Source organism: Podarcis tiliguerta (assembly GCF_965153285.1).
Source record: "Podarcis tiliguerta genome assembly, chromosome: 2".
NCBI lineage: Eukaryota > Metazoa > Chordata > Lepidosauria > Squamata > Lacertidae > Podarcis > Podarcis tiliguerta.
This window is the reverse complement of record NC_139535.1, coordinates 49239203-49255990: the sequence shown is the minus strand read 5'-3', so window position 1 is coordinate 49255990 and position 16788 is coordinate 49239203. Positions and strand designations below refer to the sequence as shown.

The 16788-nt window shown below is 42.0% G+C and overlaps 1 protein-coding gene across 2 annotated transcripts in view; it reads right to left on the bottom strand.

Annotated features, from left to right (window-relative positions):
• Positions 1–1970: 1970 nt before the first annotated feature.
• Positions 1971–16788, bottom strand: part of LOC310672246 (inter-alpha-trypsin inhibitor heavy chain H3-like) — a 35776-nt gene continuing 20958 nt past the window's right edge. For both annotated transcript variants that reach the window (XM_083429108.1, XM_083429107.1), the window contains 10 exons: positions 16287–16468; positions 13599–13784; positions 12846–12985; positions 11421–11575; positions 8039–8098; positions 5758–5871; positions 4735–4942; positions 4063–4235; positions 2616–2727; positions 1971–2519 (listed from right to left, as the gene is read on the bottom strand). In XM_083429108.1, the coding sequence (XP_083285234.1) occupies positions 2390–2519; positions 2616–2727; positions 4063–4235; positions 4735–4942; positions 5758–5871; positions 8039–8098; positions 11421–11575; positions 12846–12985; positions 13599–13784; positions 16287–16468 (1460 nt within the window). In that variant the 3' untranslated portion in view covers positions 1971–2389. The remainder of the gene's footprint in view (positions 2520–2615; positions 2728–4062; positions 4236–4734; positions 4943–5757; positions 5872–8038; positions 8099–11420; positions 11576–12845; positions 12986–13598; positions 13785–16286; positions 16469–16788) is intronic.

Here is a 16788-nt window from a genome sequence, read left to right as displayed (position 1 = left end):
CCTCCAGAGACCATAGAGAGCACCCTCCTTCGGTGGGGAAGGGAAAGGAAAAGACAAAAAAGAGCGCCTTGCTGTCTATGGTAGTGATCCTGGTCGCTGCAGCGGCCATCTTGGACCCGGGCAATCTTCCTTGACTTGCGCATGTGCCCATGCTATGTACAGGTCTCTCGCTGCTCTTTTCAATTCGTTGGCGCCTGTCTCGCACGGGTGGCTTGAACGCGCTTTCGTCCCGCCAAAAGTCTGACGTGCCGCTGCTGTCTCTGATTCCGGCAGATCAGATCCCAAGCTTTTGTTTCTCACGGACCACTTGAAAGTAGCCGAGCGTCTTGGCTTCAGTTCTACTGAACTAATTTGTTTGACGTTGCTTTTGGTAGGGATGGAGTGTAACGACTTCTTCGATTGCGACGATTCTCAATTGTTTTCATTGCTGCTTTTGCTATTTTATTGCATTACAACTTTAATTCCGTAGAATTCAAATTGTAATGTAGTAAAAATACAATATAAGAAGCAATAAAAGTGTATCTTTAAAAATCAACATGGATATATAATGTGGTCGTGTCACAGACCACCACATTGAAATTTGAATATTAGTGTGGACCAGTTTGGGGACCACTGCCTTAACCTGAACCTTGGTGAGGGGGATGGGATTAATTTGGAGCCTGATTTTTTTTTTAAGTTCAGGGCAGATGTCTCCTGCTTTGAAAGGGTTGCTCTCTTGTGCTTTGACGTCATGCCGCGTGCCTTTAGATTCTTGTGTGCAATGGATTACACTCCAATCCTGCATAATGTTTACTTCGAAGTAAATTTTGCTGCGTTCAGTAGGACGTGCATCCAAATACTTCGTAAATTTATTTGGGATTAACCCACAATTACATCAAAATTCTATGTCTTTACTAGGTGGGACTTGTAAGCAATAGTGTAAATCTAGAATACTCCACTGTACAGGCACGTTCAGTTTTAACTTACTGCTCCATGAGTGACGGGAAATGTGATGCAGACATTGAGTCACTACTTTAATATGGATTTCTTTTAAATGATTTTTCAAAGTATGCCCAGGAACTTTGCTGCCCATGTGTCCTTGGGGAATCACCTAGTTTACCTCAGCATAAACCTTAGGTTCATAAATACTTTGAAAAAGGAATCATAATTCTCTGAGAGGAGATACAGAGGTCCAAACCAGTCAGAGCTAGAACTGTACTAGAATATTAAATAATTACTTTAGTTTAATTTTGTGTACAGTGGCACTTATCCCTGTCTGTATTCTCAGGTACTTCCTTAACCCATCAATGCCTCCAATAGTTTCCCTATAATGTGAATATCCAAATGGGGTATATTATACAAAAAACAGTATGTCTCATGTGCATTAAGTATGCCTGAAAATGAGAGCTTCTTATCATGCTTTTGCAATGTCAGAATGTCAACTACGTCTATCCACATAGCTGTGAGAGTAGTATATGATGCCAAAGGCACCATTGGGCATGCAAAAAACCAGCACTGAGGGTTGATTAGGACACTACAAGCTGAAAATCCAGTATCTTTTGACCTGGTATCTGCTGAAAGGGATAAATGTGGAATCTGCTTCAGCTATTTTGGTACATATATATTTTTACATGATGCACCAATCGCTTGACCAATAAACATACAACATGTTCAGCAGATAGAACATGCAGCAGTGCAACCTTCCATTTGTACCAAAGAAAACAAAAGTTTATGGGTTGTATCCAACACTGCCATTCCACTTGTGCAACAGATTTCCGTTTGTACAACAAATCTTTCCCCTTCTCTCCAGCACCCTGTGCGCCTTCAGAGTCTGCTCCAGAGGGCTGGGGAACCCCCTGGAGCATTTTTTGGGCAGAGGGGATTGCAAGCATGCTGTTATACTAGCTAGAGGCTAGAGAAAACACACATTCATTCATTCATAGCTTTAATGGTATGCCACTTTTCCACAAAAAGAATCATGACCTTGAAACTGAAATTTTAATCACAGTTTTAATCACAGTTGGAATGATTATACAAAATGAAGTGCTTTGATACCTTTGCTTTGAACTTCTTCCTATCAACACTACATTTAAATGATGCAAATCATGGCTGCATTTAATATGAAGAGAAGAAATCAGAATGAGTGCTCATAAAAGAAATGATTGTACTACCCACCAAAGCAGTCTCTACTAATAAGAGAAAACAGCAGCCCCTAGCTTTGTAGAGTACACATCCTACTTCTGATAATATTTTGTAGGAATTTAGGGTGCCTGTGTTGTATGCAAGCAGGAATCACAAAAAACCTTGATCTGTGGTGACATTTTTGGGGTGGGGGTGGTAATTAGTGGTATAATATTGGAAATATTCTGTCACTTCAAAGTGTTGCAGCCAAAGATGAGTATATCTTGTTCTAAAACAAGCTAGGAACAATGTAGTCTGTGTATATGCCATCAAGTAGACCTTCTCCGTTGTTGTGAATAAACCAACAAGGGACATTTGTACCATGCTTTACATCTTCTGTGTAATCTTTCTGCCATCCCCTAAAAAGAAAAGAAAAAATATACAGTATTAAAATTAAAAGCCAGAGCTTCATGCAGGCAAAATACTATTTCTCAGATACCTGAATTGCTGTTTACCTGGTTACTGTCAGTTGGTTATTTTTCACAATCATTGTAGCATCTGGTTTCTGAGGATCAGACCCAGGGTGGACTTCAAGTATATTAAAGTCAATTGGGTGGAAAAACTGCCCTAAAGGGTAAAAAAAGCAATAGCAATTATCACTATGGGTTTGAGTTGCTTCCACACTAAGATCTTTCAGTGGTGCTGAGGCAATTGTTCTTTCACAATCATCTAGAACTGGAATTAAAATAGTAGTTCCTCATGGCACTTAATGTAATACTAGATTCTGCACCAAAAATGTATTTAAATTTGTGTTTTTAAATGCATTTTCTCTCAAAATATGCATTGTATGTCTAGTGCATAGACAGATCTATCTATATCGCAGTCCTATAAATCTATTCAGAAGTCCCACTGAGTACAGTGCAGCTTGATTAATCCAAAGTATGTGTGAATAGCATTGCTGCCTAAATACATTTTCTCTTAAAACATTTAAAAGCATTTTGTTAAAATAAAAATGCAAAATTGAGAACCATGTCAGGGACATTCAGAAAGCAGGAAAGCTGATGCATAACTAAATTGCAGTCTCCATTAGAGCTGGAGCTACAGATCAGGTCCGTTTATATCAGAATCTACAAATAACAAATTTCTCAAACATCCCTAGTTAGGAACATGGTCTCTTGCTTAGTTTTATTTAGTTTGTAGACTGGTCAAATACAATTGCTCTTGTGGTAGCTGTAACATTATGGGCTGATAAGAGATATAGGTATCCACTGGGATGTTTTTCATGGAATGAGGCCAAATATATGGATGTCCAGTGGTGCTGTTAGGGCAGGACCAGGAAGCAGAAGGCCAGGGTCCCGCTCTTTAGAATGAGTAGGAGGCCCCTAGCCATGGCGGAACTGAGTTACTAGTAAGAATACACATTACATTTTAAAGAGTCACTTCCAGACCATTATGTCCAGGGTCTAAAACTGTGTAACTATCACTGTGAATGGCATAATGATAGAAAACCTGGTCATTATGCACATTTAAGCTCTTGTTTCCTAGCTTGCAAAATGATGGCAAGGCAAAAGTTTCCAATCCTTATAAGACACTCGAGAGGGGGGAAATTAAGGAAAAACACTGCACTGTTTACATTTTTAACGTTCAGAAGCTGCATTGCACGCACGTAAGAGGTCCCAAACTTAAAAACAAACAAATGTACAGCCTAATCTTATTAGGCTTACTGAAAAGCATGCTTTATTTTGCTCAGCAGAACTTACTAAGAAGGAAATATCTTATTTCCCCCATCCTTTTCCCGCTCCCATCTATCAAATGTGTTACTTTCCTCCTTTGTTTAAATATTTGCACATTGTGGTTTACTCCTTGCCCCAAAGGTTTTCAGTTCAAATAAGGTTTCCATACTTCCGGAAAACGAATATTGCTTTTCATGTTCAGCATATCAATCATTTCACAAATTCATACCTAATAAACCATGGGTACGCCCAGACAACCTGTGACTATCCAATGTGTAAAATCCTAGAAAATTCGGATGTACTGCATGTTTGCTCCATGACTGATGCAAAACCACTATAAATGTTGCTCCTTCTCCCATTGAAAATTCCAGGCTCTTTTTCCGAATGATTTTCAAAGTCAAACTAGTTTGGATAAAGAAATACAGTATGAACAGGTGCATTCAATGGTTAACACTACAAATCGCTACAGCAACTCGAATAAAAGACTTTGGGGAAGTGTATTTAAGAATAGGAAGTCAGGCCTGTGGTCCATATAGCTCAGTATTGTCTACATCAGCCTTTCTTAACATTGGGTCCCCAGATGTTGTTGGACTACAACTCCCATCATCCCTGACCACTAGTCTTGCTAGCCAGGAATGGTGGGAGTTGTAGTCCAACAACATCTAGGGACCTGAGGTTGAAAAAGTCCGGTCAACACTGACTGGCAGCATTTCTCCAGGATTTTAGGCAAGGATATTCTCTGCCCTACCCATACATACTTGGGCTTGAACCTGAGTCTGCATGCCAAGCAGATACTTTGCCACTGAGCTACAGTCCTTCCTTATCTTTTATGTCTTCTGTTATCTGTTTCTTTGCTTAAGAAAAAATATATTTTAAAACATGCTTGGTGTGTGAATTTTACCTAGGATGTAGTAAGGTGACTTCATCAAGCCATGTGAACATCATTTGCTTTGTGCCATTGTGAAGAGTGATACTCTCAGGAGTTATTTCAAGCTTTACATTCAACTGCGTATTTCGAATCCCAAGTCTTCCAATGTAGGTATTGTGTATTGACCCTACATCATTACTGCTCTTCTTTTCGCCAATAAGTTGCCCATTGACAGTAATACCTAAAAAGAGAAGGAGGGGCATAGGTAAATAAAAATTATTCAGAAAAATAAGCCTTGGTAGCTAAAAGAGCAGTTTTCTATGGACAACTAAATATACAATATAAAAAATTGCCAGAGGACTACCTCTCTAAGGAACTCCACCAGAAGGGGACAGGATAAAAAGCCTTAGCTGAACCCCAGATTGCTGTTGGAGAAAACTCTCAGTTTGAAACTATCGAAGATCCTTTTATTCTAGTCTGGCCTTACTGACTTCCCACCCAAGCCACCTTTAGGCATCTGTCAGATCCTGCAGGTTCCCTCTTGTAGTGAAAACAGAGATAACAGGCTCTAAGTGCATCTAGCTATTGGAAAGTAGAAGAAGGGTTTGGATTTGATATCCCGCTTTATCACTACCCTAAGGAGTCTCAAAGTGGCTAACAATCTCTTTTCCCTTCCTCTCCCACAACAAACACTCTGTGAGGTGAGTGAGGCTGAGAGACTTCAGAGAAGTGTGACTAGCCCAAGGTCACCCCGCAGCTGCATGTGGAGGAGTGGGGAAGCGAACTCAGTTCTCCAGATTACGAGTCCACCGCTCTTAACCACTACACCACACTGGCTGAAAACAATGCTGGTGCATGTGTGTGTGTGAGGGTGGGTGGGTAGCTGTAGGTACCAGCTGGATGGGACTGCACAGCAACCAAGAGCTGAGGAGGAGCAGCCCATGTCCTTATGCAAGGGTGTTACTGAGCACTTTCATAGCTACATGGGGCTCAAGGCTGCGGACTCTGCACTCAGAGAGTGGCAAGTGGTGCTCAGCATGTGTGATAAAAGCTTACCTGTAGTTGGGTCTCTGATTAGGTTTAACACAACGCCTGGCTCTTCATTAATGTTAAAGCAAAGAGCATCTTCTTTTTGGGGCACATCAATAATGAAGTGTGGATCTGCATCGACTGCAAATGGATATTTACAATTAGATCACGGATCTTTCTCTGAAATCACGAGTTCATTTCACATTTAAAGAATACTGAAAGACTCCAGAAATGCGGAAAGAAATTATCTCTGCCTGTAATGCGCTTACTGTGCTCCAGAAAAAGTTAACAATCCATTACAAAGTTTGGATGGAACTACATGTTACTGCAGCAAATGTGGGTCCTCAACATGAGCATTGGTGGGGCTGGGGTAGAATCTTTGTAGGGCAGAAATGAACTGATATTCAGGTGCCTAACCTGAATAAATTCTCCTCCTAGGCCGTTTTCCTCTCAACTAGTCTTACTTCCAACCTCAGAGCCTTGCAGAAGGGAAATAGTAGGAGTATGGAGTGGATTGTTGGGATTTGCAGGGACAAAGTAGTTCTGGAAGGGTTAGGCGCCACCTTTTTGTTGTTGTTGTTTAGTCGTTCAGTTGTGTCCGACTCTTCGTGACCCCATGGACCAGAGCACGCCAGGCACTCCTGTCTTCCACTGCCACCCGCAGTTTGGTCAGATTCATGTTGTAGCTTCGAGAACACTGTCTAACCATCTCGTCCTCTGTCGTCCCCTTCTCCTTGTGCCCTCCATCTTTCCCAACATCAGGGTCTTTTCCAGGGAGTCTTCTCTTCTCATGATGTGGCCAAAGTATTGGAGCCTCAGCTTCACGATCTGTCCTTCCAGTGAGCACTCAGGGCTGATTTCCTTAAGAATGGATGCATTTGATCTTCTTGCAGTCCATGGGACTCTCAAGAGTTTCCTCCAGCACCATAATTCAAAAGCGTCAATTCTTCGGCGATCAGCCTTCTTTATGGGGCGCCACCTTTTCCTGCCTGCCAATTCTCCCTGACAAATGCTCCTCTCCAATTAGAGTTAGGAGGCAAACAGAGAGTTAGGAACCACTTGCTTGTTTCATAGTACAGTATGTACCGTATTTTTCGCTCTATAAGACGCACCAGACCACAAGACGCACCATGTTTTTGGAGGAGGAAAACAAGAAAAAAAATATTCTGAATCTCAGAAGGCAGAACAGCAAGAGGGATCGCTGGGCAGTGAAAGCAGCAATCCCTCTTGCTGTTCTGGCTTCTGGGATAGCTGCGCAGCCTGCATTCGCTCCATAGGACGCACACACACTTCCCCTTACTTTTTAGGAGGGAAAAAGTGAGTCTTATAGAGCAGAAAATACGGTAATTCTGCCTTAAGCATGCTAGAACCACCTATGCTCACAAAAAATAGCTTTACTAATTGGGATCAAACACATTCACACACACCCCAACATAGTCATCGCTTAAGAAAGAGAGTTGCATTTGACAATGATTTTAAAGTGATGTAATAATGATTTAAACGTTATTGATTTAATTATTACATGAATTATGAACTATTGTGTATGACACCTGAGTGTACAGGGGATGCAGGGATGATATCGGATGCCTATAACGACCCAAGCGTTAATGCCTATGGGGGTCTAACAGGGCTGATACTTTATTTATTTATTAAATTTCTATCCTGCCCTTTATCCAAACTATGGCTTTATAGCAATGCTGTCCAATTTGAATGTCGTGGCATACCAAGGTTAGAGAAAACTGTCAGTGTTTGTAAAAAGCAAAAAAAAAAGAAGGAAAGGGTTCTGACCTCCCTTTGTCTCCTCAGCCTGGTCCTCGGACCCTTGTCGGCATAAAAGAGTCCAGGAGAATATCCTTGCAGAGTTTTATCCTTAAAAGTCCTTGTGCAAAACACGACTGAATAACTATACACACCAGCACTAACCAACCAACCAAACACCAGCCACAGCACCAAACTAACATTTCTCACTATATATATACAACCTGCTGCAGGCTGCTGAGTCATGCTGACCCAGCTTTATTCGCATTAAAGAAACAGCGGCCATTTTAGCCGTGACAAAAACCAGAAAGTAAAGAAGGAAACTTGAATACGAGAGGAGAAGAGGGTGAGCAGGAGCCTTCCAGTACATTCCTAACTCTTCAAACCCTGGCTCATCATGAAATCTGAACTGGGAACTACCAATATGTCTCTGTGTTATGATGGAAACTGGTCACAATATGGAATGCTGGCTCGGAGACTGTAGAACTTAAGTGTTTTAGACCACAGATCTCACTATCCATTATCTGTAACAATTCAAAACAAAACTCACCGCTGGTATATCTGTGATAGTGTTGTGGTGCACTATATGCTGGAATAACAGGACGTGATGCTATGTAGAAATAAGAAAATGTTACACTAGAGGCAAAACAGAATGCATAGAGAGAGAGAGAGTCAGAGAGAGAGAGATGAATTTTCATACCAATTTTAAATAAATGTAACTTGATTATATACTGTTCCTGACCAGAACAGACAAAAAGGTTCAATGAATCTTATGCCACTTCACAGTTTCATTGAAAAAATGTTGCTGTTATTACGGAATAAACAAAAGAGGTGAAATAACCATGATTCAGGCAATAAAATAAACACAGATTATTGTGGATTGTATTCTAGCACAATGGTAAATATTCCATTTCATGCAATGAGGGGTCATCCCCGTCTCAGCACCCATGTGTTGTGGGAGTTTCCCCAATCCTCCAGAGCAAATCTTTACTAAGCTTTACTCAGAGTAGACCTATTGAAATCAATGGACCTAGCTTAATAAAGGTAAAGGTACCCCTGCCCATACGGGCCAGTCGTGTCCAACTCTAGGGTTGCGTGCTCATCTCGCTTAAGAGGCCGGGAGCCAGCGCTGTCCGCAGACACTTCCAGGTCACGTGGCCAGCGTGACAAGCTGCATCTGGCGAGCCAGCACCAGCGCAGCACACGGAAACGCCGGTTACCTTCCCGCTATAAAGCAGTACCTATTAATCTACTTGCACCCGGAGGTGCTTTCGCACTGCTAGGTGGGCAGGCGCTGGGACCGAAAGACGGGAGCTCACCCCGCCGCGGGGATTCGAACCGCCAACCATACGATCAGCAAGTCCTAGGCACTGAGGTTTTACCCACAGCGCCACCCGCAGCGCCACCTTTGTAATGTGCAGTTGGTTAGATACAGGTCTTACTAGATTTCTGAATGGTAGCGGGAGTTCTTGGGGCCTATGGGGTATTAGGGGAAGGGTAGTACCTCTTGTGGGAGACACTTCCTACTCCTTCTGGGGTAGCTTGCCAACCTTTGGTCCCCACCCTGCACACTGCTCTCTTGCTGGGCTCATGTTCTGGGGCTCTGAAACATTGCACCCTATTTTCCCTATGGTATCTTCTCTAATTGTCTTCCAAATGGTTATCAGAACATAGGGATGTTTACGTGACTTCCTATACTGAAATGACATTTTGGATCAATGTGCAGATCAAAAGATAGCTACCCTTGTTTTGCACTTCTTTAAATGTTGTGACACAGTTTTTGCAGTTTAAACTTGTCAACTGTGCAATATAATATGTATCCTGAATGAAAAGAAATGTTTAAATGTGTGTTGTGAGAGAAAACATGCATTTAGATACATATTTTGAGCAAAATAAGTATTTTATATGTGTTTTTAGAGAAATGCACATTTAAAAATGTATTTCAACAAGCATTTAAATATGTATTTAAGAAGAATTCTTTCAAAAATTCTCATGGAAATGAAACATAAATATGGGGGAAATTGTGTCAGAGTGGCATGGACCATAATAGATATGTACTGCTGTCCAGTTAAAGTTATACCTATGAAAAAATGTTATTAGATTCATTCTGTTCTTAGGGTGGACAGATACAAAGGAGTGCATAGCTCCTGTACCTTTAACAGTTTTGTAGCAGAGTGATTTAAGCAGGTACACCTTATATTCGTCTGTTCAGCTCCTATATAGTAGCCCAGTTATCATTTGGCTATTGTATTTGCACATTATTATTATTATTATTATTATTATTATTATTATTATTATTATTATTTCTGAGTTCTAGATCTGACATCACAAACATAACTAACATTTAAAACTGCAGTAGCAATATTAACCATATGTGTGCTCAGTTTAGACTACTAATTCCAAAAACTTTCCTTAAAATCCTTACAGAGAAATCGGGGCACTTTTCTTTCCATCACCAAAGCGTCCAAAGCAACGAACAGCATGATACACAAATGACTTGGTACACTGTGTGAAATCTGTCCCTGCCAGGGACAAAGGTCCCCACATGATAGCTATTTAGTATACACCTGCTCAATAATTAAAGTAAAATAATAACAGTAAAACGATCAATGCTATAAAACTTACCATCAGCTGTTTTCAACATGATAAGAAAAAGAAGAAAAGAGAGAGTTAAACATTTAGAAACATTCATTCTGACATAGATTACTTCAGCCTAGGACATTTTGCCACTTGAGGCAAAACGGAAAATGCCACATACACCCTCCTCACCTGCCTCCCCCTCCTTCTTTTGCTCAGTGCCCCCTACCACTGCTGCCACCACCACCTCTTCTGCAGCCGCTGCCCAAGGTGACTGGAGGCAGCCTGAGGAAGCCCTGGCAGAGCAAGGGAGTAAAAGGAGGCCATAGAGGAGCAGGAGCCGAGCAGGCAGCGGAGAAGAAGGTGGCGGCAGAGGCTGCTAAGCGCATGAGGCACCGAGTAGTGCACAAAGAGGCCAGATCTGCCACCTGAGGCAACTGCCTCACTCCACCTCATGTGTGGGCTCGCCCTGAAGTACTTTGAAAGCAAACGAACAGCAGAACATTCTCAACAGATTCTGGATACATCCAAGATATCAGATATATAAAGAATTGTGGAATAACCACTTGCAGTCCCAGGCGTTGTGCTCCCTAGCCCCCAATCCCAAGAAATCAAAGACTGATATTGGATCAAAACAGGCCACAATATATTGAATACAGATGAAAGAGGATTGGCTTGGGCATGGGGCAATTAAATACTTCCAGCCCGCCTGCCGGAAGTCACACTATGGTCAATCCAAGCAGGGGTTCCTAACAGGGTCATAGCTAGGGGGTGATGAGGAAGGCCCCTGCCAGGGGCACAGGCGTGTGTGGGGGTGCAAAATCAGCTAAAAATGTTTCCATAAATATGTCCATAAATAAAAATATTGATTATTGCCTCATAAGAAAAGGTTTTAAATAGGGGGTCTTTGTATGATATGCGGGGGAATTGAATGGGTGGAGGGGGTGGGTTGGAAGAGAGCTCTGTCCCCCGTCCCAGCCCACATTCGAGCTTGCACCCCCATTCGCCAATCCTGGGTGCAGGATAGGATCCGTCTCCCGACAGGTGGTGTGGGCTTAGACCCACGCCACCCATCAGAACAGGAGGCCGATCCTGGGATTCCTTGCTGGGGCCTGGAAAGAGTCTCTGCCATCCACCAACACCGCCACACCACAAGGGTGAGCAGACTTCTACTGCTACAGACTGAATCAAGCATGGTATTGACACCTGAGGTATATATGTATTAGCCGCCACATTCTTCTGACACTGCGTTGTTTTCACTGATTTTAATATTGCATTTTGCAACAATGAAATTGGGAGTCAGGATCACAACACCCCGGGTAAAATAAAATAAATACGGTATAATATATCTCTACCTTCCAGAGGCTTGTCAGCAATTGAAGTCTCATTCACTGTGTCTTCTGGCTTTGTAACTACCATAGATGTTAAAGGAGTCACAAACTTGTATTTCAGAGACATGTCCAAGATTTCAGCAGTCAGATTAGTCTTTTCGTCTCCCGTTGCTACATTGCTGGATGAAAGGACAGCATCAAGTAAATTGGTTGCCCCCATATTACATCAGAAGTGGCTAGTCTGGGGCCCTCCAGATGTTGTTGGGACTCCAATTCCCATCAGCCCCATCTAGCACAGCCAGGGATTTTGGGAGTTGTGGTCCAAAACATTAGGAGGGTCACACATGAGCCACCTCAGTGTTGCAGTCAATGACACAGATGGTTAAAAAAGAATTAGAGTACTCCATTTAGGATAGGTCTGTCTATGGCTATTGACCATCATAATAGCTAAAAACAGAACCTCTGTGTTTTAAATGCAACATAACTGCATAGAAGTATTTGTTCCTTGATGGGAAATAAGATATAATTCTAGAAATGATAAAGGTGTCTGCCTTCACACTGCTTCTGCAATAAATCTCTGCTAGAGACAGAGGGCCTTTCTTATGCGCAGCAGCTGAAAGTGCAAATCCTGCACCCAACTCTGGCAACAATTTTGAAAAATGTGGTGGGCCAAAAAAAGGGAATATATTTGACAACATCAGCTGAGGTTGGAGAACAGAGAAGGCAGAGTTCTTTGTTTTAGGGAACTGCCATGTAAGATGATTACATGGCATTAATTAGGGCAAACTATTCTGAAATATGCACAGTAGTATGGTTGAAAGAGAACAAAATTCCAACGGCTTCAAGAGAACATTGGATATATAGGGTACATTATAATCTTTAATCGGATGCCTCTTTGGTAGCTTGTTGGTCAAGACACTATTTCCTCCCACCTTGGAAAAGGAAGACTTTTAATCAAGTGAGGAGACCTCTCTGTGTCACAAGCATTTAAGTTTTTGGCTACGGGGAATGGCTGAAACTGAAGAGCTAGATTTAGGGTTTAAGGTTCACTGTACTTGAAATGACTTCACAAAGCAGAAGACCAGTGCTATTTTTATAGAAAAAAGAGGTGTCGGAACACACCCTTGTTCGCTTATAATGGCAATGGTGCCCACCTGAGAGGTGCCAGAACTGAGTTCCGGCTGAAAAAAAGCCGTGCATAAGACTGATCCATTAGAAGGGTGATTTTATCCCACTTAAGACAAATGCCCTCCTAAAAAAAAATGAGGGCAATTCCAGAACAATCCTATGATGTACAGTCCTACCATGTTCAATTGTCCACACTCTAAGAATTTTTGCATTGGATTTCAGCTTTATTCAATTAGATGTGGGATATTTCTCCAAATTTTTGATCTTAGAATCATAGAATCATAGATCTTATTCATGACATCAGAAAGCACCGCCCAATACCGTTTTTCCAGAAGCTGTTGAATGGTGAGATAAGCCCAAAGTCTCTCAATAAAATCCCCAAATATGTATTTCTGCTCTTCAGTAGCTTTAGCTGTTTCTTCAACATCTGCTTGTTCAGCGTAAGTCACGTCTTCTTCTGCCTGTTAGGCATTTTAAAGAAATACTTCATTTTATTCATTAGCTTGCTTGCAACATCTGTATACTACCTTTTCCCAAAGCAACCAAGGTTAATTACAGTTTAAAATAATAGCTTGCAAATAAAAGGCAAAAGACAAAAAGCAGCAAGAAGGGAAGCGAAAAATAAGCAAGGTTGGGTTCCAAATATTTCATACCTCTGCATAATATCTATGGGGAATGGCTGTTCATGAAGGCAGCTATGGGAGTTGGTTAGCCAAGTGGCCTTTGGCTCTCGTTTTGGTAAGTTTTCAGACAGAAAGCTGAAGAATATGGATCTAAATGGCAGTGACTCACAGAGTGAAAATTCTGGACAAGTTCACTTCCATGTTGGTCAGGAATGGGTTAGGGGTAGGCATAATGGGAATCATAGGCATCTACAGGATCAGAAGCAATCATCTTTCTCACACACATAAGGAAGCATGAACTCACACACAACAAGAAGCTCCTAACTTTATCTCCAGAGCTATAGTCCTACCTTTTAAAATGGCAAGCGCTGGCAGGAAAGAAAGTTTAACCACACACACACACACACACACACACACACACTATAATTGCCAGACCTAACAAGGCACTTACCCCATGAGCTTTCACCTCTGCAGTAATACTGTTTAGGTCATTGTCTATAATACGTCCAGCCACAACAATTTCAGAACCAGCATAATAGTGCTTAAAATTATTTTGAGTCAAGTCAGAGATGGCATTTTCAGGGTACTTAAACTCTACTTCTGTAAGTAAGGGATTGGCCACCTCATTATAAAAGTCCTAGAAAATAAAAATAAATAAACCAACACTTAAACACAGCCTGGTTTCAGTGCATATTTTTGTAAAGAGAAAAAGAATGCATATATACATATACAAACATGTAGATAATAAAATTATCTCCTGGTCCATCAAATGTTTTGTGCCTGCTTCAGAACAGTATCTGCTTTGTTTATTGTGCCCCACTTTGAGATTACTTATTGATGAGGGAAATGTTTAAAATGCTCTTAAATAAAAATAAACAAATTAACTGTAGGCTTAATCTGACTCATAGACTTGTGATGGTTTTGCTATAAGGCCAAAATGCTGCTTTAATTTCCTTGGAGGAAAAGCAAAATGATAAAGAAATCCAAACACAGAACAAGGCAAGCTCTCCAGTACAAGATTACTGCTGATCAATCTCTGCACATTAGAAGTAGGAGAATTTCACCTCTGCATGCTGAACAAAGGCCAGAAGAAAACCATAAAATGTGGAGTCAGCTGGAATCTCAATGGTCATCTAGCTCAATCCACTATAGCAGGTCTGGGTAGGCTTTGGCCCTCCAGATGTTGCTGGCCTACAATTCCCATCAGCCTCAACCAGCATAGCCAAAGGCCAGGGATGAAGGAAATGGTAGTTCAGCAACATCTGGAGGGCCAAAGGTTCTTCATACGGGCACTAGAGCATCCCTCTTAGGCAACCACCCTCTCTCGGCTTAAAAATCTCTACTGAATCGAAGGAAATACACAACATTATATTATTGGTATTCCAAAGCACGTGTTGTTCCTAACATTCTAGCTGAATTTTGCTTTTGTCCTTATGAACAGGAAGAGTTGAGGAGAGGTGGCCTTGCCAGGGCAGATTAGGGACAGTTATTCTCCTGTTTGGCCCCTTTCTATAGGGCTGAGCAAAGCAGAGCAGGGTTGTGTTGTTTTAGTAATACTGTTATGAATTTGCCGGGGGGCGGTGCAGACTCCTCATAATTTCTGGATTTAGTAAAAGTATGAATTAATCAAGGTTTGATTAAATTTTGCCAAACACGGAACCCCCCTGGTAATGAGTAATGAGCCATCTGGCTGGGTTTCCCCAGCCACTCTGGGCTGCTTCCAACAGAATATTAAACAGAATAAAACTTCAAAGATTAAAAACTTCCCTAAACAGGGCTGCCTTCAGATGTATTCTAAAAGTCAGATAGTTGTTTATTTCCTTAACATCTGGTGGGAGGGCGCTCCACAGGGTGGGCGCCATCACCAAGAAGGCCCTCTGCCTGGTTCCCTGCAACCTCACTTCTTGCAGTGAGAGAGCTGCCAGAAGGCCCTCAGAGCTGGACCTCAGTGTCCTGGCTGAATGGTGGGAATAGAGATGCTACTTCAGGTAAACTGGGCCGAGGCCATTTAGGGCTTTAAAGGTCAGCACCAACACTTTGAATTGTGCCCGGAAACATACTGGGAGCCAATGTAGATCTTTCAGGACCAGTGTTATGTGGTCTTGGTGGCCACTCCCAATCACCAGTCTAGCTGGATGGGCCAGTAGCAGTCGACAAAGGCCAGGGATCACCCATCAAGGAAACCATCAGAGGGCAAGACTGCCAGGTAAAGAGAAGTGGGGGCCCTTATTTCCTGGGGTGCTAGTGGGCAGAGGCAAAGACCAGGTTTAGGGTTTCAACTTTGAATGACGTAGGCTGTGGGGTGGTCCTGGGAGTCAGTTAGCTGTGAGAGGGAGAAGGAAGGGCAGAACTCCACGTGAGATGGGGATGGCAGGATGGAACTAAGGGACACAGAGGGTGGTTTTTTTGCTGTCCTTTAAATCTAGGGGAAGCCAGACCCTCATAGGATGCTCTGAATGCTCTGCCATCTTTCATTCTAAATGCAGGTTGTCAGGAATCCCGCCTCCAGCTCAACAACACAGGAAGCGTAGTTAAGTAGAGAGAATGATTTATTGATCAAGTACACAGATAATGCCGGACAGCATTAACCCAGCTGCCACCCTCATGAATTATGATGACTCTTCTGAGTCCCTCCCCTTCCTCCAACTTAAATGGGATTTCTGCCCCTTACATTTCTGCTTCCGCCTCCTATCACACACCTTCCCCCAGCGGCGACACTGTGGGCTCATTGGATCCCCTCCAACTTCTTCCTGAGAAGACAGACTTGGCAACCTGCATTCCTGAGGGCGGGGAAGTTGGCCCTCGGCTAGGCTCCTCTCTTCTGTTAGTTAATCCTGTTTCTTCCTGCCTACTTCCTCCACTGAAAGCTGGCTGGGCTGGCTCAGTCGTGACACAGGTTGTACACATGTCTAAATCAGTATCTGCTGTGCCTCATTGTCCCAAAAGGAAACACAGACCCTGGTTAAATATTCCTGCAACCCCTGGAATCTTGTACCATTTGTGGAGATTGGGGTGGTGTGTAACAATACCATGCTGAGGTACTAAAGTGGATGAGTCTTCATTCTGAAAATAACAGTAGCTTATCTGTTTTAACCTTTTAAAAAAAAATCAATTGTCACCTAATGTTATCATATTTTACCTGTAACTGTAGGGCTGAATCGGAATCTTCATAGATACGACGAGCCACTCCATTGTTCTCCGTGGCCAACTTTTCTAAAAAGCCATAGTCAAGGTCATAACCAAACCCAAGATTATATATGGGGAATTGCCCTTGAGTTGCATTTTTGGTTCTGAGTAAAATTTCATGGATGTCACTCACTCCTGTATGAAAACACAGACAATAATTAATGTTGAATAGGTTTCTCATGATTACACACATTTATAGAAAAAAGCAACAAAAATCCTGTTATACTTGTTTCTGAGATACCAGCATTAATGTTTTTCTCTTCCCAAATAGGAAAAAAGTTTAGAACACATTCAGCAGTATCATTCATCTTGTAGATAGGAATTCAAGGTGGCCACTTATAGAAACCATGTGACTATGATAAACGTACTTCTTGCCAACTCACATGATCTATACACTGAATTACTATTTTTATAATACATCACAGAACTTGTATAGATAACAACGAGCAACTAAA